The 21,915-nt window shown below is 45.3% G+C and overlaps 1 protein-coding gene across 1 annotated transcript in view; it reads left to right on the forward strand.

The window, feature by feature from the left end:
• The window catches only part of TP73 (tumor protein p73), a gene marked incomplete at its 5' end in the record, with an annotated part of 35,340 nt that overhangs the window by 7,353 nt on the left and 6,072 nt on the right, over positions 1 to 21,915 (forward strand). The window contains 6 exon segments of the mRNA XM_087701883.1: positions 16,199 to 16,385; positions 17,400 to 17,515; positions 19,352 to 19,461; positions 20,172 to 20,314; positions 21,310 to 21,398; positions 21,676 to 21,800. Of these exon segments, the coding sequence (XP_087558009.1) occupies positions 16,199 to 16,385; positions 17,400 to 17,515; positions 19,352 to 19,461; positions 20,172 to 20,314; positions 21,310 to 21,398; positions 21,676 to 21,800 (770 nt within the window).

Consider the following 21,915-nt stretch of genomic DNA (forward strand, 5'->3'; position numbering starts at 1 on the left):
ATCCATCCCTATATCTATCTATCTATCTATCTATCTATCTATCTATCTATCTATCTATCTATCTATCTATCTATCTATCTATCTACCTACCTACCTACCTACCTACCTACCTACCTACCTACCTACTTACCTACCTACCTATCATTCTCCCCTGTAATATTCTAATATTTCAACATTTAGTTCTGTGTCTGGCTTTAAGAACTAGAAGCTATTAATGTAGCAAAACACTGCATCTATTTTTTTTAACCAAATCCTCCTCCCCCACCCTCTCTGCTGAGGGTCTTTCCTTTTTCCCAAACAGACCCTCCATAACCCACCCACCCAACTTGGAAAAGATTTTCCCTCTGGCGAGAACAAACCATAGGGGGACTCGATAAGCTACAAATAGCTGAGTAAACTTAGTAAGTTGGACGAACTTGTAAAAAGTTTGCTAGTTGAGCTTTTAAAGTCAGGCAAATTAAGTTTACTAGATAAGCTTAGGAAGTTGGGCAAACCCAAGTTTACTAGTTGAGCTTTTAAAGTCAGGCAAACTAAGTTACAGGTCAAACTCGGGAAGTTGGGGAAACCATGTTTACTGGAGGTTTGTTAGTTGGACAAACCAAGTTTACTTTAGTTGAGCTGAATAAATTGGGCACATCAAGTTTATTAGAGCTTTTTAAGTAGGCGCACAAAAACACGTGTCCCATTTTCCTAGCCAGCTCTCAGGACAACCCAATCCAAAGAGTTTGTTCCCAAAGCCATCAGACCCACCAATATAAACCAGGTTAACTCCAATCTCATAAACTGGAGCAATTGAGGCATACCTGCTTTTCAGGTGACTTCTGATATCCCAGCATCCTTTGCAGCAGAAGCATTCTGGCATGGCTTCATGACATCACCCCTGCTTCTCCATTGGCCATGTAGGAAGCAGGGGAGGGCGTGGCTTGTCCACCACAACCAATCAAGTGTTTGCAGAATTTTGGCTGCCCGGCCAGGTTGGTTCCCTGACTCAGGTGAGAGATGGGCTAACCTTTCCAGCCAGTCTTTCTCTCCAACTCTTTTTCCTTGGAGGACTAAATACAGGCTACCCACCAATTCATTCAGGGACCATTCAAAGTTACGACGACACCCCAAAAAAGTGACAGTTTTTCACACTTATGACCGTTGCCACATCCCCGGGGGGGGGGGTCACATGAATCAAAATTCAGACGCTTAGCAACTGACTCAAATTTATGACCGTCGCAATATCCCGGGGTCACGCGATCGCCTTTTGCAACCTTCCGACTAGCGAACCCTGATTCACTTAACGACCATGTTACTGGTTTAACAACTGCAGCGATTCACTTAACAACGGTGTCAAGAAAGCTCAAGGCAAAACTCACTTAGCAGATGTTTCACTTAGCAACCTCAATTTTGGGCTCGGTTTGGGTTGTAACCCGAGGGACTACCTGTGTTATTGCAGAATCGTCTTCTTTTAACGACCCCATAATTCCTTGCGGGGTAGAGTCTGGGCAACTCAATGGGAGCTGTTTTACTGGCCGGTTGCCCTTCCTGTCGCCAATGAGGAGTTTTGTTCAGCAGATATATTCTCTCATTGTGCCCAGAGAGAGAAATATCTGCTTCTGCCTGGGATCGAACTCAAACCTATGGTTACTGCAGAATATTGACCAAATATTATTTTGGAGTGGTGTCTGGGGTGGAACAGATGCCTCCTGGAGAATTTTAGATAAAATGTGTTTTCTTGCCAGCTTCATCCTCACGTATGAAAAAAAAAAAAGCAAAACCATAACTGCCATCTTCCTTATTCTGCCAAAGCATTTTTCCTCCTCTTGAGGTCTCTAGGAGGCCTCCCCCCAAAAAAAAACCAACCCCCCCCCCCAGACGGAAGGATTAGGAATCGCAAATCCCCTTCGACCACTTCCTAATTTCAAGCCATTCAAAAGTTTGGCTCATCAGCCACAAGGATTTAATCTATCTTTTCTTTGCAAAAAAAAAAAGATGGAATGGAATGGGAGGGGAGGGGAGGGAAGAGAAGATTATCATAGAATAACAGAGTTGGAAGGGACCTTGGAGGTCTTCTAGCCCAACCCTCCCCTGCTCAGGCAGGAAAATCTACACCATTTGAAACAAATCCAACCTCTTCTTAAAGGCTTCCAGTGTTGGGGCATTCACAACTTCTGGAGGTAATTTCTGTTCCACTGATTAATTGTTCTCACTGTTAGGAGATTTCTCCTTAGTTCTCAGTTGCTTCTCTCCTTGATTAGTTCCACCCATTGCTTCTTCTCCTGGTGAATCGCTTGACTGCCTCTTCTTTGGGGCAACCCCTGAGATATTGGAAGACTGCTATCCTGTCTCCCTGGTCCTTCTTTTCATTCAACTAGACATACCCAGTTCCTGCAACCGTTCTTCCTATGTTTTAGCCTCCAGTCCCCTAATCCTCCTTGTTGCTCTTCTCTGCACTCTTTCTAGAGTCTCCACATCTTTTCTACATAGTGGCGACCAAAACTGGATGCAAATATTCCAGGTGTGGCCTTCCCAAGGCCTTATAAAGTGGCATTAACCCTTCACGTGATCTTGATTCTCTCCCTCTGTTGATGCAGCCTAGAACTGTGCTGGCTTTTTTGACAGCTGCTGCACACGGCTGGCTCCACTTAAACGGTTGTTCACTACGCCTCCAAGATCCCTTCTCACAGTTACTACTGTTGAGCAAGGTACCACCTATCCTGTCCCTGTGCATTTTGTTTTTCTTGCCTAAATGTAGAACCTGACTCTTTTCACCATTGAATTTCATTTTGTTAGATAGTGCCCAACGTTCAAGTTTGTCAAGATCCTTCTGTATCTTAAGCCTATCTTAAGCTTGAAGAGAAGAGAATGGAATAAAATACAGAATACGGAAAGGAATAGAATATAGAATAGAATAGAATAGAATAGAATAAGGATTAGAGTAGAGTCAAGTTGAATAGAATAGAATAAGGAGTAGAGTAGAACAGAATAGAGAATAGAATAGAATAGAATAGAGTAGAATAGAATAGAGTAGAATAGAGTAGAATAGAATATAGACAGAATAGAATACAATAGAATATAATAGAATAAGGAATAGAGTCAAGTCAAATAGAATAGAATAAAATAGAGAGAATAGAATAGAAGAGAACAGAACAGAATAAGGAATAGAGTAGAGTAGAATAGAATAGAATAGAATATAGACAGAATAGAATAGAATATAATAGAATAGAATAAGGATTAGAGTAGAGTCAAGTTGAATAGAATAGAATAGAATAGAATAAGGAGTAATAATAGAATAGAGAATGGAATATAGACAGAATAGAATAGAATGGAATATAGACAGAATAGAATAGAATATACAGAATAGAATAGAATACAATAGAATATACAGAATAGAATAGAATACAATAGAATATACAGAATAGAATAGAATACAATAGAATATAATAGAATAAGGAATAGAGTCAAGTCAAATAGAATAGAATAGAATAGAGAGAATAGAATAGAAGAGAACAGAACAGAATAAGGAATAGAGTAGAGTAGAATAGAATAGAATAGAATATAGACAGAATAGAATAGAATATAATAGAATAGAATAAGGATTAGAGTAGAGTCAAGTTGAATAGAATAGAATAGAATAGAATAAGGAGTAATAATAGAATAGAGAATGGAATATAGACAGAATAGAATAGAATGGAATATAGACAGAATAGAATAGAATATACAGAATAGAATAGAATACAATAGAATATACAGAATAGAATAGAATACAATAGAATATAATAGAATAAGGAATAGAGTCAAGACGAATAGAATAGAATAGAATAGAATAGAGACAGAATAGAAGAGAACAGAACAGAATAAGGAATAGAGTAGACTAGAATAGGGGATGGAATGGAATAGAATAGAATAACAGAGTTGGAAGGGACTTTGGAGGTCCTCTAGCCCAACCCTTTGCTCTAGTCTATTCCGTTCCAGACAAATGGCCTTCCCAGTTCAAAAACTGGAAGAGGAAACTGGTGGAGGTGGGGGCATATGTTATAAATTGCGCTGAAATTAGAACATAAAACGTCAAACATAGAACAGTACGGCTGGAAGGGGCCTCCGAGGTCTTCTAGTCCAGCCCCCTGCTCAAGGCAGGAAACCTGCTCTATACCCTTCCGGACAAATGTTGTCCAGTGCATTTTATTCTGCTAGATAACGTATAAAAACAGCTTACACCGCGTGAAAAAATTGCATTTATAAAGCCCTGCATTTGAATAACTCCCCCAACGCATTGGCATTTGAAGGGAAAACAACAACAAGCCACAATTCTTGTGATTCCTCCCTGCCACCTTATTTTTGTATGAACCATCCTGGCCGAATGCATCGCCCGGCCTCCCGACAGCCATCTACAGCCCGGCCAATCTTCTAGTCCTCTGCGAGGAAAGTAGGAATATTGTCCTAATCACACAGTCAGGATTTCAAACAAAACACCAGCGTGTTTCCCACTTCACACACACACACACGCACACACACCTTTTCTGCCCGTGATTCATTTTGCCAGCGGGCGATCGGTCAGCTGTGGTGGCACCCGGCGTGACGATGCACGCCAACCGATGGCAAAAAAATTGGGGGGGTCTGCTTGTTTGGGCACGTTGGGAGTCAGGAGCTGCTCCAGCTGTTGCTCCTTTCCCAACCGAGAGATAATTAATATTTTTCACAAATCCAACCTCCAGCCGTGCGTCCCCTTGGACGACCCCACCTCCATCTGGCCTAATTGGCATCTGGGGAGGGGAGGGGGGCTCAGTCTCCGTTTTGGGGGTCTGCAGAGGCAGTGGGGGGGGGGGAAGGCAAGCTGTAAGGAGCCGGCTTGGTAAATTTGCCCTTTTTGGGGGGGGGGAACCAAAAAATGGATCTGTGTTTCTGGGAAGACTTTTTCCGCATCCCGGACGGACTGGAAACAGGGACAAATAGGGAAGTTATTATTCCTTTGTGAGTCTTGAGATCTGGTCCATAAGACGGAAGAAGCTGGAATGCGGGATCCTAGGGCTGGAAGGGACCTTGGAGGTCTTCTAGTCCAACCCCTGCTCAAGGCAGGAATAGCATCATTAGCTATGGGTCTCCTGCTTGAGCAAGGGGATCTCCAAGGTCCCTTCCAACTCCTTCTGATTTCTTTTTCTATTCTCCTTCCTTCCTTCCTCTTTTTCACCCCCTCCTGCTTTCTGTTTCCATCCCTTTCTCTTCCTTCCTCTTCTTTCCATCCCTTTTTCCTTCCTTCCTTTCTCTTCCATCCATCTTTTCCTTCCTTCCTTCCTTCCACTTCCATCCCTTTCATTCCTTCCTTTCATCCCTTTTTTCTTCCTTCCTTTCTCTTCCAACCCTTTCTCTTCCTTTCTTCTTTCCTTCCTTTCTCTTCCTTCTATCCCTTTTTCTTCCTTCCTTCCTTCTTCCTCCCTCTTTCTTCAATTCCGTTCATTCCTTCTATCCCTCTTTTCTTTCCTTTCCTTTCTCTTCCATCCCTTTCTCTTCCTTCCTTATTCCTTCCTTCTTTCCTTCCTTCCTCTTCTTTCCATCTTTTTTCCTTCCTTCCTTTCTCTTCCTTCCATCCTTCTTTTCCTTCCTTTCTCTTCCATCCCTTTCTCTTCCTTCCTTATTCCTTCCTTCTTTCCTTCCTTCTTCTTTCCTCCCTCTTTTTTCCTTCCTTCCTTTCTCTTCCATCCGTCTTTTCCTTCCTTCCTTCCATCCCTTTCATTTCCTTCCTTTCATCCCTTTTTTCTTCCTTCCTTTCTCTTCCAACCCTTTCTCTTCCTTTCTTCTTTCCTTCCTTTCTCTTCCTTCTATCCCTTTTTCTTCCTTCCTTCTTCCTCCCTCTTTCTTCAATTCCGTTCTTTTCCTTCTATCCCTCTTTCTTTCCTTTCCTTTCTCTTCCATCCCTTTCTCCTCCTTCCTTATTCCTTCCTTCTTTCCTTCCTTCCTCTTCTTTCCATCTCTCTTTTTTCCTTCCTTCCTTTCTCTTCCTTCCATCCTTCTTTTCCTTTCTCTTCCATCCCTTTTTCTTCCTTCCTTTCTCTTCCTTCCTTATTCCTTCCTTCTTTCCTTCTTCTTCTTTCCATCCCCCTTTTTTCCTTCCTTCCTTTCTCTTCCATCCCTTTCTCTTCCTTCCTTATTCCTTTCCCTTCTTTCCATCCCTCTTTTTCCTTCCTTCCTTTCTCTTCCATCCCTTTCTCTTCCTTCCTTATTCCTTCCTTCCTCTTCTCTCCATCCTTCATTTCCTTCCTTTCCTTTCTCTTCCATCCCTTTCTCTTCCTTCCTTTCTCTTCCTTCCATCCCTTTCTCTTCCTCCCTCCCTTCCCCTGCATTTCGTATCCCAGTCCAAACGCTTCGTAAATAGAACTAAAAAAATCCAGTTCTTACTCTGTTAATAATTCAAAGCTTATTCCCCAAAATGGGTCCCAGCCCAGGTTTTGCGAGCCGGCGTTCAAATTCACAGAACGAACGTCTCGCTTAGCAACAGAAATCTGGAGCTCCCCTGTGGCCGTAAGCCGAGGACTACCCACCCTAGGAAGAGGAGCCTTGCCCCGCCGCGTGTCTTTTCACTCCCTGGATCTGTCCGGACAGATTTTGCAAAGTTGGTTAACGGTATTTGCGGTTTGCAAGCAGCTACACGCCAGAGCGAGACGACATATGTGTTATTAGCACCTTTCCCAGGCAATCTGCCTCAGCCTGCCCTGCGGAGGGGACTCCTCTGCAGCTGCTTGTACAAAGGCGGTAAGGAAATTAGACGCCCCAGGCACACACTTCGCTTCCCCAAACAGCACACAAACACACCGTCGCCCACAGTGGCCCCCCCCTCTCTCCCCTTCCCCTAGATTTAGGCCTCCCCCCCCGCAATCCAGAATCCAAAACCTCTTCAGAACATGAAACTTCATGGAAAGGGCTCTGAACACAATTGCACAAAAAAGAAATTAAAAAAAATTTTTTTGGGGGGGGAAACAATTGTCAAAAGCCCTGGAATACGCATAATGGTTCTCTTTTTGGAAAGCTGAAGGCCACCAAATTTCATTTTAATGTATGTTGATTAGTGTGCATTTAAAGTGACAATAAAATTCCTATTCTATTCTATTCTGTTCTATTCTATTCTGCATATTTTCTGCATTCTATTCTATTTTTATTCTATGTTATTTCTATTCTATGTTATTTCTATTCTATTTTATTTCTATTCTATTCTATTTCTGTTCTATTCTATTTCTATTCTATGTTATTTCTATTCTATGTTATTTCTATTCTATTTTATTTCTATTCTATTCTATTTCTATTCTATTTTATTTCTATTCTATGTTATTTCTATTCTATTTTATTTCTATTCTATTCTATTTCTATTCTATGTTATTTCCATTCTATGTTATTTCTATTCTATTTTATTTCTATTCTATTTCTATTCTATTCTATTTTATTTCTATTCTATTTTATTTCTATTCTATTTTATTTCCGTTCTATGTTATTTCTATTCTATTTTATTTCTATTCTATTTTATTTCTATTCTATTCTATTTCTATTCTATGTTATTTCCATTCTATGTTATTTCTATTCTATTTTATTTCTATTCTATTTCTATTCTATTTTATTTCTATTCTATTTTATTTCTATTCTATTTTATTTCCGTTCTATGTTATTTCTATTCTATTTTATTTCTATTCTATTTTATTTCCGTTCTATGTTATTTCTATTCTATTTTATTTCTATTCTATTTTATTTCTGTTCTGTTATTTCTATTCTATGTTATTTCTATTCTATGTTATTTCTATTCTATGTTATTTCTATTCTATGTTATTTCTGTTCTATGTTATTTCTATTCTATGTTATTTCTATTCTATATTATTTGTAATTCTATTCTATTCTTTATTCTATTCTATTCTTCATTTTTCTGTTCTGTTCCTATTATTCTGTTCTATTCTACTATCTCCTATTCGAAGGAAGGAAGGAAGGAAGGAAGGAAGGAAGGAAGGAAGGAAGGAAGGAAGGAAGGAAGGAAAAAGAAAGACGGGAGGGAGGGAAGAAAGGAAGAAGAAAGGGGAGAGAGGAAGGAAGGGATGGAAAAGAAAGAGGATAGGAAGGAAAGGAAAAGAAAGGAGATGGTGGGTATAAAGAAGGAAGGAAATATAAGTGGAGGGAGAGAAGGAAGAAAGGAAGGGAAAAGGAAGAGGATAGGTGGGAAGGAAAGGAAAAGAAAGAGGAGATGGAGGGCGGGTGGAAGGAAGGAAGGGAATAGAAGTGGAGGGAGAGAGGGAAGAAAGGAAGGGAAAAGGAAGAGGATAGGTAGGAAAGAAAGAAAAGAAAAGAGGAGACGGAGGGAGGGTGGAAGGAAGGGAATAGAAGTGGAGGGAGAGAGGGAAGAAAGGAAGGGAAAAGGAAGAGGATAGGTAGCAAAGAAAGAAAAGGAAAGAGGAGATGGAGGGAGGGTGGAAGGAAGGGAATAGAAGTGGAGGGAGAGAGGGAAGAAAGGAAGGGAAAAGGAAGAGAATAGGTGGGAAGGAAAGGAAAAGAGGAGATGGAGGAGAGTGGAAGGAAGGAAATAGAAAGAGTGGAGGGAGGGAGGAGGAAAGGAAGGAAAGGAAGAGAAAAAGAGAAAGAGAGAGAACGGAAGAGAGGAAGGAAGGAAGGAAGGTCTCAATTTAAAGAAGAGGGCAGATGCCCACTTGCTTCCCAAGAGCCAGGGTGGGCCCAGCTTCCCCACCACCACCACCACTTCCCCTACCAGTCCTGCCCATTTTCCAGATAAACCCCCCTCCTCCCTGGGGGTTCTTGCCATCACCCTCTCTGGGGCAGCCGGCGGGAGCTGTTGGGGCTTGAGAGAGGCGGAAGTTTCGTCTGCGTGGGACGAACCGCTGCCATGGCCTGCGGCTTCTCCGCTCTTCCTGTCCCAACATGGCACAGAACAAACCGACATGCACAAAACACCTCCTTTCGTGTGTGTGTGTGTGTGTGTGTCTCCATTCCCAGGAAGACGGTCTCCCGCCTGGGAAGCCAAACCAGGCCAGCCATAAACAAGCCACCTTGGAGAGGGGAGCTTCACGCAAAGGCCCTAAGCCAGGCTTCCTATGTCCTCCACCCCCACCGATAAGCTAGGATAGGTTGTTTCTCAGATAAGCCCGTGAAAGTGGTTTGAGCCTGGCTGAGGAACCACACGAGTTGTTTTGTCTAGCCACACATGACACTACGACACCACCAGCCACGATCGGGATTATTTGGAGGGAACGCGAGAGAACGTGTGAGGGCAGGTGCATCGGGCAAGGGTCGGACTAGATGACCTCTGAGGTCCCCTACCTTCCATCTACCCCATTCAGGATCCATGCAGGGGGTTATGAATATTGCAAATCTAAATACGTAAAAATGTATTATATATTTACACAGATAGGTATATTTCTATCTATCTATCTATCTGTATGTATGTATGTATTTTTGTATGTCTATCTGTCTATCCATCCATCCATCTCATTCATCTCTGTTTGTCTATTTATATCATATTTCTATCTCTCATCTCTACTATCTCTCTATCAATCAATCAATCAATCTATCTCTCTATCATCTCTCTATATATATTGTTATCTGTCTGTCTGTCTATCTCTCCATCCATCATCCATCTCTCATATGTCTGTCTGTCTGTATCTATCTCATCTATCTATCAATTTGTATCAATCTCAATCTGTCTATCTCTGTCATCTCTCATCTCTATCTATCTATCCATCCATCCCTCCCTCCCTCCATCCATCCATCCATCCATCCATCTATATCATCTCTCTCTCTCATCTCTATCAATATCTATCTATCTATCTATCTATCTATCTATCTATCTATCTATCTATCTATCTATCTATCTATCTCTCTTATCTATCTATCAATATCTATCAATCTCTGTCTGTTTATCTCTGTATCATCTCTCTCATCAATCTATGTATGTATGTATGTATGTATGTATGTATGTATGTATGTATGTATCTATCTATCTATCTATCTATCTATCTATCTATCTATCCAGTTATCTATCATATCTATCATATCTATCTATCTATCTATCTATCTATCTATCTATCTATCTATCTATCTATCTATCCATCCATCCATCCATCCATCCATCCATCCATATCATCTCTCTCTCATCTCTATCAATATCTATCTATCTATCTATCTATCTATCTATCTATCTATCTATCTATCTATCTATCTATCTATCTATCTATCTATCTATCTATCTATCTATCTATCTCTTATCTATCAATATCTATCAATCTCTGTCTGTCTATCTCTGTATCATCTCTCTCTCATATCTATGTATGTATGTATGTATGTATGTATGTATGTATGTATGTATGTATGTATCTATCTATCTATCTATCTATCTATCTATCTATCTATCCAGTTATCTATCATATCTATCATATCTATCTATCTATCTATCTATCTATCTATCTATCTATCTATCTATCCATCCATCCATCCATCCATCCATCCATCCATATCATCTCTCTCTCATCTCTATCAATATCTATCTATCTATCTATCTATCTATCTATCTATCTATCTATCTATCTATCTATCTATCTATCTATCTATCTATCTCTTATCTATCAATATCTATCAATCTCTGTCTGTCTATCTCTGTATCATCTCTCTCTCATATCTATGTATCTATGTATCTATGTATCTATGTATCTATGTATGTATGTATGTATGTATGTATCTATCTATCTATCTATCTATCTATCTATCTATCTATCTATCTATCTATCTATCTATCTATCTATCTATCTATCTATCTCTATATATATATATCATCTCTCTCTCTCATCTCTATATCTATCTATCTATCTATCTATCTATCTATCTATCTATCTATCTATCTATCTATCTATCTATCTATCTATCATCTTTCTCACCTTCTCTCTCCTTCCTTCCCAATCTCCCTTTCCCCCTCTCCCTCCCTCCCTTCCTCCCTTTCTTCCTCCCCTCCTTTCCAATCCTTCCTCTCCTTCCTGCCTTTGGTTCATCCATCCCTTCTGCTCCAGTCCTTGCTGACTCCAGCTCCCATCATCCTCCCCCAAATGGGAGCCAACCGCTGGCGAAGAGCGAGAGCGAGGAGGCGTGTTTGGGCAGGAGGCGCCTAGGCGTCAAAACATACCTGTGGAGTTTGGGGGATGAGGTGATCCTTTGGATCCCGGGATTTCCGAGCATGTGTGTGTGTGTGCGTGTGCTACGCCTTGGCACGGGGCCTCAGCCTTTTCGCGGGAAGTGGGTGGAATGCTTGGCACGGCGAGGCTTGCCCTGGCGGCATCGGCATGCCAGGCCATGCTCCCAAACGCCCCCCCTCCCCAATGGGGAAGCCGAGGGTGGGGGAGGAGTCAGGAGCCGCTCCCCAAACCACCTGCACGGCTGGGTGGGGTCCCGCCAGCTGGTGCCCACTTCGCCCTGGGTCGAGGGCTGCCCCTCTGCAGAGGGGAGGGGGAAGGGTGTGGAAGGCCATGGGGGTGGAGGGTGAGTCCCAGTGGGTGCAATTGGACTCCCTCCTCCCCTAAACTGGCTGGCTGGAGGAAATGGTTTGGCCTAACCAGTCTTCCTTTCCTTTCTCTTTCTCTCCTTCCTTCCTTCCATTCTCCTCCCCCCTTTCTTCCTGTCTCCCTCCTTCATCTCCCTCCCTCCCTTTCTTCCCTCTCTCTTCATCTCTCTCTCCTTCCTTCCTTTCTTTATTCCCTTCCTTTCTGCTTCCCGTCCTCTTCCCTCCCTCCTTTTCTCTCCTTCCTCCCTACCTTCCTTTTCAATCCTCCCTCTTTCCCATCTCCCTTTTCTTTCTTCCTCCCTCCCTTTCTTCCTTCCCTCCTTCCCTTCCAATCCTTCCACTTCCTCCCTCCCTCTCTTCTCCATCCCCCTTTTTTCTCCTCCCTCCCTTCCAACCTTCGCTTCAAATCCTTCCTCTTCCTCCCTCTCTCTTTCCCATGTCTTTTCTCTCCTTACTTTCTCCATCCCTCCCTCCCTCACTTCCAATTCTTCCTCTTCCATTTTCCCACCTCCCTTTTCCTTTCTCCCTTCTCTTCCCTTCCTTCCCTTCCAATCCTTCCTCTTCCTCCCTCTTTCCCACCTCCTTTCCTTCCTCTTTCTTCCTTCCCTTCCTTCCTTCCCTTCTAATCCTTCCTCTCCCTCCCTCTTTCCCATCTCCCTTTTCCTTCCTACCTTCCCCTCCCTCTTTCTTCCTTCCCACCCTTCCCTTCCAATCCTTTCTGTTCCTCCCTCTTTCCCACCTCCCTTTGCCTTCCTTCCTTTTCCTCCCTTCCTTCCTTCTCTTTCTTCCTCTTCCTCCTTTCCCATCTCCCTTTTCCTTCCTTCCCTCCCCTCCCTCCCTCCCTTTCTCCCTTTCCCTCCTTCCCAATCCTTTCTCTTCCTCCCTCTTTCCCACCTCCCTTTACCTTCCCTCCTTTCCCTCCTTCCCTTCCAATCCTTTCTCTTCCTCCCTCTTTCTTTCCCATCTCCCTTTTCCTTCCTTCCTTCCTTCCCCTCCCTCTCTTTCTTCCTTCCCTCATTCCCTTCCAATCCTTTCTCTTCCTCCCTCTTTCTTTCCCATCTCCCTTTTCCTTCCTTCCTTCCTTCCCCTCCCTCCCTCTTTCTTCCTTCCCTCATTCCCTTCCAATCCTTTCTCTTCCTCCCTCTTTCTTTCTCATCTCCCTTTTCCTTCCTTCCTTCCCCTCCCTCCCTCTCTTTCTTCCTTCCCTCCTTCCCTTCCAATCCTTTCTCTTCCTCCCTCTTTCTTTCCCATCTCCCTTTTCCTTCCTTCCTTCCTTTCCCTCCCTTCCCTTCCAATCCTTCCTCTTCCTCCCTCCCTCCCTCCGGGTGTTGAACACACACACACATACCCGTCTTAACGTTACAAAGGTTGTGCCACCCTTCTCCTGCAACCCCAATTCCCAATCCCCGCCAGCCACGAAGCCACAAGGATAAGCCGTCCCGGAGAGTCACAACAGTGTCATATGTCTGAGTCACGGCATCCCAACGCAAAGGAAGGTGGCCCTTCTCCTTCTCTCACGGAGTGCAACCATGTCACTAAGCGGAGGGGGCTTAAGTCAAGGACTTCTTGCCCTTGACCGCAGATGTTTTGACAAAGCGTCTCGAACGCAGAACCCCATTTTTCTCTGGCGACCAAAGTCAAATTGTTGTGCTTTGCAAAAAACCGAAAAAAATCCCCCACAAACGATGAGCCGATAATGATGCTTCGGGAGAGCAATTATTCCAGATGGGGGATGCGCTAAAGCCACCTTTTGACAGGTTGACGGGGAAATAAATCCTCATTGGCAAAGCGTTGACGTTTGGGTGAATTAGGGGAGAGAAAAGAAAAAAAAAAAGGTTGGATTTTCCCCACCACAAGGCTGCCTCCAGCGGGAGGCTTAAACGGATCATAATCCCAAGGAAATTTCGAAAGCCTAGAAAACTGTCGATTTAAAAAATAATAATAATTTGCACGGCAGAAATGGATAGACTGTCTATGGGAATGAAGGCGAGGGAAGAAAGAATACCGGATTATCAAATTTGGAATAAATGGTATTCCTTGGCTTGAACGTAAAACTTAAGGTATACAAAGGGTAAAAGTAGAATATATATAGAGAGAGTATTTAAATCAGGAGATAACTTAGGATAGGGGTACAATACAACACAATTCAAGAGCGGAGTTGGAAGGGACCTTGGAGGTCTTCTAGTCCAACCCCCTGCTCAAGCAGGAGACCCCAGACCATTTCAATCAATCAATTAGAATAGAGCTGGAAGGGACCTTGGAGGTCTTCTAGTCCAACCCCATGCTTGAGCCAGGAGACCCTAGGCAATTTCAAACAATCAATCAGAATAGAGCTGGAAGGGACCTTGGAGGTCTTCTAGTCCAACCCCCTGCTCAAGCAGGAGACCCTAGGCCATTTTAATCAATCAATCAGAATAGAACTGGAAGGGACCTTGGAGGTCTTCTAGTCCAACCCCCTGCTCAAGCAGGAGAGTCTAGACCATTTCAATCAATCAATCAGAATAGAACTGGAAGGGACCTTGGAGGTCTTCTAGTCCAACCCCCTGCTCAAGCAGGAGACCCTAGACCATTTCAATCAATCAATCAGAATAGAACTGGAAGGGACCTTGGAGGTCTTCTAGTCCAACCCCCTGCTCAAGCAGGAGAGTCTAGACCATTTCAACCAATCAATCAGAATAGAGCTGGAAGGGACCTTGGAGGCCTTCTACTCCAACCCCTGCTCAAGAGGAGACTCTAGACCATTTTAATCTACCAATCAGAATAGAGCTGGAAGGGACCTTGAAGGTCTTCTAGTCCAACCCCCTGCTAAAACAAAATAATCTGCCACCCTTATTTTAAAACAAAATAAAATAAATTTGCACGATGAAATTCATTTCGTTCGATCCAAACAAACTAAAACTCATCCTGTCTCCTTTTGAGGCATGCCTGCAAGCAAAAAAAACACGTTGGGTTTTTAAAAAGGAGGTTACAAGCCAAAACGCTGCCTTCGGGTAGGCGCTTCGCCGAGAGCCACCGTTGCAAAGCTTAGCACTGAGGACTAGAAGCTCGAAACGCTTGACATCATGAGGACTAGAAGCATGAAACCTCCCTGCACACCGCCGTGCGTGCTTTTACAGTCCTAACTGGGAGGAAGTGGGCGATAGGAACGATGAGAAGACTAATAGTAATAGTAATGCAGCCTTGGGGGAATGGTTTGAGCGTGCGGAGAGAATTCTTTGTTGAGCAGAGTGATGGCGTTCGGGGAAAAAACTATCCTTGTGTCTAGTTGTCTTGGTGTGCAGTGCTTTATAGTGTCATTTTGAGGGTGGGAGTTGAAACAATTTATATCCAGGATGCGGAGGGTCTGTAGATATTTTCACAGCCCTCTTTTTGACTCGTGCGGTGCACAGGTCCTTAACAGAAGGCAAGTTGGTAATAGTAGTAATAAAAATAATAATAGTAAAAGTAGTAATCATAGTGAAAAATAATGTGGAAAAATGGGGCTGGGGAGATTGCAGGCTGGAGAAATGAATCAGTCTTGGTTAATTCATTAGATACAGATTCATAAGAGTTGGAAGGGACCTTGTAGGTCATCTAGTCCAACCCCCTCCCCTCCCCCCCCAAGCACCATTTCTGACAAATGGCAGTCCAATCTCTTCTTGAAAGCCCCCAGGGATGAAGCTCCCACAACTTCTGAATAACAGAATAATAATAGAGTTGGAAGGGACCCTAGAGGTCGTCTAGTCCAACCCCCAGTCCACCCAAGTAGGAGACCCTCCACCATTTCTGACCAATGGCAGTCCAGACTCTTCTTGAAAGCCTCCAGGGATGAAGCTCCCACTACTTCTGAATAACAGAATAATAATAGAGTTGGAAGGGACCCTGGAGGTCGTCTAGTCCAACCCCCAGCCCACCCAAGCAGGAGACCCTCCACCATTTCTGACCAATGGCAGTCCAGACTCTTCTTGAAAGCCCCAGGGATGAAGCTCTCACAACTTCTGAATAACAGAATAATAATAGAGTTGGAAGGGACCCTGGAGGTCATCTAGTCCAACCCCCAGCCCACCCAAGTAGGAGACCCTCCACCATTTCTGACCAATGGCAGTCCAGACTCTTCTTGAAAGCCTCCAGGGATGAAGATCCACAACTTCTGAATAACAGAATAATAATAAGAGTTGGAAGGGACCCTGGAGGTCATCTAGTCCAACCCCCAGCCCACCCAAGCAGGAGACCCTCCACCATTTCTGACCAATGGCAGTTCCAGACTCTTCTTGAAAGCCCCCAGGGATGAAGCTCCCACAACTTCTGAATAACAGAATAATAATAGAGTTGGAAGGGACCCTGGAGGTCGTCTAGTCCAACCCCCAGCCCACCCAAGCAGGAAACCCTCCACCATTTCTGACCAATGGCAGTCCAGACTCTTCTTGAAAGCCTCCAGGGATGAAGCTCCCACAACTTTTGAAGGCAACTTCTATTCCACTAGTTTTAATTGTTCTCCCTGTCAGAAAATTTCTCCTTATTTCCAGGTTGAATCTCTCCGTGTTCAGTTTCCGTCCATTGTTTCCTGTCTGGCCTTCGGGGGCTTTGGAGAATAGCTTGACCCCCTTCCTCCTCTCTGGGGCAGCCCCTCCAATAGGGGAAGGCTGCTCTCCCGTCTCCCCTGTCTGGTCCTTCTCTTAACGTGAATTTTATTCCGATTTCCAGTATTCGCCTCTGCTGAAGAAGCTCTACTGTCAAATAGCAAAGACATGTCCGATCCAGATTAAGGTCTCCACGCCGCCACCTCCTGGGACGGTCATACGTGCCATGCCGGTATATAAGAAGGCCGAACACGTAACCGAAGTGGTCAAGCGCTGCCCGAATCACGAGCTCGGACGCGATTTCAACGACGGTGCGATTCCCTCCCACCCACCCTTTATCCTTTCTCTCTCAAACTCGGCTCTCTTTGCTTCTCTGAGTTATCCGGTTATCATCATCATCTTTTAACATCATCACAATCCCTTGATGGGTGGAGCCTGCAACTGAATGGCGTTAGCAGAGTGCTGAATGGCCGGATGCTATACCTGTCACCACAGCGGAGTTTTGTTCGGCAGATATATTTCTCATCGTGCCCAGAGAGAGAAATATCGGCCTCTATCTAGGATAGAACTCACAGCCTCCTCATTGTGAGACCTGAGCTCTACCTCTTAGGCCACCGCACCACTCTAACAGGCTTCTGGTTATCTGCCTTGTTAAATGTTTTAAGACTTTGGGGCGTTTTTTTTTTTTTTAAATCATTCAGGGACTCTTAAACCACCCTATTAAAAAAAAAATTCCTTCCAAAATTTTCCTTGGGGAATTTGATGGATGGATAAATGGATTGATTGCTCTTTGGTTGAAGAGTTGATAACTACGTCAATCCATACGACCGACATAAATATGAGTCGGTGGCCCAGCATCTGAATTTCGATCAGGTGACGCCAGGGAATGCTACAACGGGTCGTAAGTGTGTGAAAAACGGCTATGAGTCACTTTCAGGGGCGTCGTAACTTCAAACGGTCACTAAACAAACTGTATCTGTCCCCCGTTATAAAACGAGGACCCGGGACGCGTTCGCCATTTTTCAGCAAAGAATATCTTGCAATCCCGCAAGGAGACGTGGGGAAAAAAAGGGATTATACCCCATGAGATATTAATATCCATAATAATATTAGGATAGGAAAAGATTAGAAGCATTTTCGTTGATGGAGCCTCCATGGACAGGGGCAGTATAGCTGAAAGCAACCCTTTCTCGCACCTTTGTGAGCATCCACCGTGAATGGCTCCGGATCATTTTTTCTACATTTTTTCCCTTCTTCTGCTGCGGCGCAATTTCCTTGCCAAGTCTGCAACTTTGCAATAAAAGCAATTTTCTTGGTTTTTCCAGGCCTCTCGGCACCCGCCAGTCATTTGATCCGCGTGGAAGGCAACAACCTCTCCCAGTATGTCGACGACCCCGTGACGGGAAGGCAGAGTGTCATGGTTCCTTACGAGTCTCCCCAGGTGACGTGTCAGCTCTGCTTTGTTTTTCTTGGGCTGCCCAAGGTGCTAGTCCTCTTGAACGTTCCAGTGGGGGGGGGAAGGGGGAAGGATTGGCATTGCTCGGGGCCTGGAAAGCGGCGCTTTCAGGAATTTATTCTTGCAAACTTATTTGCATCCAAAAAAAAAACACCAGCCTTTTCTTTCCCTTTCGACGTTGAGCCAAGATTTTTAATTACGGGCTTAATTTTCATTAGCGGAATTGATTTCTTTTGCCAGGCAGTAATAAAGGATGAAACAAATCTGCCGCCATCTGGTGGCCGGCTGAGTAACTGCAGCCAAGTCTGCAGGGTCTCGTTTAAAGGGGCAGAACCCGGCTGCAAAGCTAAGCAGGGTCAGGCGGGGTGAGGAGTTGGAGGGGTGACTGGGAAGTGAAAAAAAGCCACCCACAAGAAAGTCAGGGTGGGGTTTTTTTGTGTGTGTGTGTTGAGGCCCAGGAAAGTTATGGAGGTGCCTATCTCAGTGGGAGTCAAGCTTTCGTCTGATTTTACGACAACAAAAAGAAATTTCCAGTTCTATATTAAGCTAAGATTGTGCCCCCTGCTGGACTCCCCAGACATCATGTTTGGAACACAGGTAGTCCTCGGTTTACGACTGTAATTGAGCCTTTTGGACCTAAGTTGTGATAATCACACGGCTGGTCACCACACAACCGCATCAAATTTTACGACCCCCCCCTTTTGTTTTTGCAACGGTCATTAAGCAAACACTGTGGTCATTATGCAAACTCGTTTATTCGCTAGGGAGTGACTTTTACGGGCAAAGCAAATCCATTGAATGGTCATAGGACTGCGGGATGCCGCAAACCGCCTTACGCGCAGGCCATTTGCCGAGTCCCCCAAATCGAATCTGATTCGCGAGTCGCTTTTTCCGGGGTCCGTCGTAACTTCGAACATTTGTTAAACGGCCGGTCGTAACCCGAGGGCTACCGGTAAAAACGAAAGGCGAACGTTGAATTCAAGAATTGCACAATCATTTGGTATTCCCCTCCTACGGCAGCCCGATTTAGACTGGGGCGGGCGGGGAGGTAAATCTGACACAGGACCCCCAACTTACGACGGCAGGCGGTGTGGCCTGTAGTGTTGTGGCCCCTCCAGCAGCCGAATCGGAGGAGGAAGAGGCAGCATGGGAGTCAGGGTCAGCATCAAGGCAACCGGAGAGCTCCAAGGGGGAAGAGGGAGTGGAGCTGGCAGAGAGAGGGAGGGCGGAGCTTAGGCTGTCTGACCGTCAGCCCTCAGAGGGAGGGTCAACAGCCCCCAGATCTGGAGGTGGCTGATGAGGAAGAGGAGGAGCACTGGGTCTAGTGCCTGATGTGCAGAAGGCAGAGAGGAGAGGAGAGCAATGGAAATCTATGGGCCGGTCCTTGGGACAGAAGAGCCACCACTGCTAGCTCTGTGGATGTGCAGAAGGCAGAGGAGAGGAGAGCAGTGGAAATCTATGGGCCAGTCCTTGGGACGGAAGAGCCACCGCTGCTAGCGAAGCCCTACCCTAACTCTGGGGATAAAAGGTAGGGGCGGAGATGAATAGATGGGGTAGAGAAGAGGAGAGCAGTGGAAATCTATAGGCTGGTCCTTGGGACGGAAGAGCCACCGCTGCTAGTGAAGCTCCACCCTAGCTCTGGGGATCAAAGGCAGGGGGCGGAGAGGAATAGATGTGGCAGGCAACTCTTCATCTCCTGGCCAGACGGATTTGTTAGGCTTCAGCGAGAAACTTGGGGAGCTGGATCAGAACACGTAGCTTACAAATTCCGCCCTCTGTTCGTTTGGAAAATGAATCTCTCTCTCGTTTTATCTCGTCAAGGTGGGCACTGAATTCACCACCATCCTGTACAACTTCATGTGTAACAGCAGCTGCGTGGGGGGCATGAACCGGAGGCCGATTTTAATCATCATCACGCTGGAGACGAGAGAGTGAGTTCAGCCGCGCGGGCACCCCCACCTTTGGTGTTCCTCTGGAGTCTCGCTCTGCAAGGGCATTGTTGAGATTAGAACCCGAGTGCCGTGAACGAATTCCTCGGGTTGAAACGGGAGTTGATACGGCGAGGTTCCCCGTCAACGCGTCTTTGCCAGCCCTGTCGAGTTTTTTGTTTGTTTGTTGAGAAAACGAGATGCTCGTACGGGAAATTTTGTAGAATTTGGGGACCCCGTACCCCGTGAGAAATTTTGCAATGTTTGCATTCCACCTTCCACTGGGAAAGTTGCTTGATCCGCGTAAAAGTTTTACAAGGGTTTTAGAAACTCCACCTAGCAGTTGGAAGGTATTTCAGGTCTTCTTGATTTTAAAATTTTCGGACACTGTGGATTTCTTGGCAAGATGATTTTCAGAAATGCTTTGCCGTTGCCTTCTTCCTAGGGCTGAGATAAGAACGGCTGGCTCAAGGTCATCCAGCTGGCTTTGTCCCCAACGCGAGATTCGAACAGTTTCTAGCCTGATATGCCGTCTCCACGACACGAAACTGGTTCTCTCGCGTGGCAGTTATAAAAACCCCAAATCCCACCAGCCCCAACAGTCAGTCACAACAGTGGCGAGAAAGTTGTAAAACTGAGGCAAAACTTGCTCAACCAATGTCTCACTTTGCAACAGAAATTCGGCGCTCAATTGCCCTGTTGTTTTCCCACAGTGGACAAGTTTTGGGCCGCCGATCGTTCGAAGGCCGGATCTGCGCCTGTCCCGGACGAGACCGGAAAGCCGACGAGGATCACTTCCGAGAACAGCAAGCGCTGAATGAAAACGCCGCCAAGAACGGAAACCCCAATAAGAGGAGTGAGTTCTCGGATTGGGCGTCCTGACCCTCTGAGGGTGGTTAGGGAGATGGGAGATGGAGTCCCATCATGGGGGAGAAAGCATCAGCTTAGGGTTAAAAGGTGAACCTTCTAGGACTGTGATGGAGCCTGCTCTGCGGGCACACAAGCCATCGTCCCAGATCAGCCCCGCCCCACATGCGTGCGTGCCTCCCACTGGCCAGCTGATTTTCGGGTCTCTGCTGCTCACATGGGAGAAGAATGGGGTGGGTTGCACATGAAGGGATTGTGTGGGGAAGGGTAAGATGCCCCTCTGAGCCTTTTTTTTGTCCCCGGAGGCTTCAGGGAGTCCTATTGGGCCCAAAGTGGGATGCGGGGGTGTGTGTCAAATATGCATGCACCGGGGTGGTGGTGCAGGGGGAGTGTTGCGCACACATTGCACTATGAGTGTGGAAAGCGCACACACACACTTGTGGCACAAAAAAGTGTGGACAAAAAGGTTAGCCATCACCGTTCTGGGATTCTGAATCATCCTACACATAGTAACGGATTCCCGCCCTGTATTAGTGTATTGGACTAGATGACCTCCGATTTCCCTTCCATTCTATGACTCTTAGTTTAGGTTCTTCCCTTGGGCATGGGTTGGACCATTCAGCAGGTCCTGACCAGTTCTAGAGAGAACCGGTAGTGGAAATATTGAGTAGTTTGGAGAACCGGCAAATACCACTTCTGGCTGGCCACGCCCCCATCTATTCTCTGCCTCCCGAGTCCCAGCATATCGGGAGGAAATGGGGATTTTACAGTAACCTTCCCCTACCATGCCCACCAAGCCACGCCCACAGAACTGGTAGTAAAAAAAAATGTTGAATCCCACCACTGGGTTGGACTCGTTGATCTCCAAGTTCCCTTCCCTTCTAGGATTCCAAGCTTTAATTTGGATTCCTGGCCCTCAGGAGGGGGTTGGACTAGATGACCTCCGAGGTCCCTTCCCTTCTGTGATGCTATGATTCTTCCCAGCTTTCAAACAGAGCCCGCAAAGTATCCCAGCGTTGGGCACCGGGGTTAAGAAACGGAGGCACGGCGAGGAGGAAACGTATTACGTCCCTGTAAGTAGTAAATCTGCACCAAAAGAAATCCCGTTATTTGCGCTTTTTAAGTTAAAATAAAAATCTTTGCAGCTCGTTTCTTACAATTAAAAAAAAACAAAACACCACCCTGAAAATGAAGAGATATTTGCAGATTGCGGAACCCGAGTGGGGGACTCCGCAGTTTGTTCCAAATAGTTTTGTCTCCGGCACTCGGTCTTTCCAACCACAGGCGGAGACCGATGGGAGCTGTAGTCCCTTCCTCTAAACGGTTCCCCTCTGCTTCTGCTTCGCTCAGGTTCGAGGTCGGGAAAACTTTGAGATGCTGATGAAGATCAAAGAAAGTTTGGAACTGGTCGAGCTGGTTCCCCAGCAGTTGGTCGACTCTTACCGACAGCAACAGCAGCAGTTTCTCCAGCGACAGTGAGTCCCGCGCAATCCCCCCCTTCCTTTGTCAACCCTGTCTTCTCGTCGCGACGATGCACGGCAAATTTTCGCAAGAGTTGGCGGGGAGGAGGGAGCCCTGCTGGTGGCCGAA

Source organism: Thamnophis sirtalis, unplaced genomic scaffold, assembly GCF_051295495.1.
Source record: "Thamnophis sirtalis isolate CommonGarterSnake01/CBP01778 unplaced genomic scaffold, rThaSir2_p1.2 scaffold_15, whole genome shotgun sequence".
In the NCBI taxonomy this organism is placed as follows: Eukaryota; Metazoa; Chordata; class Lepidosauria; order Squamata; family Natricidae; genus Thamnophis; species Thamnophis sirtalis.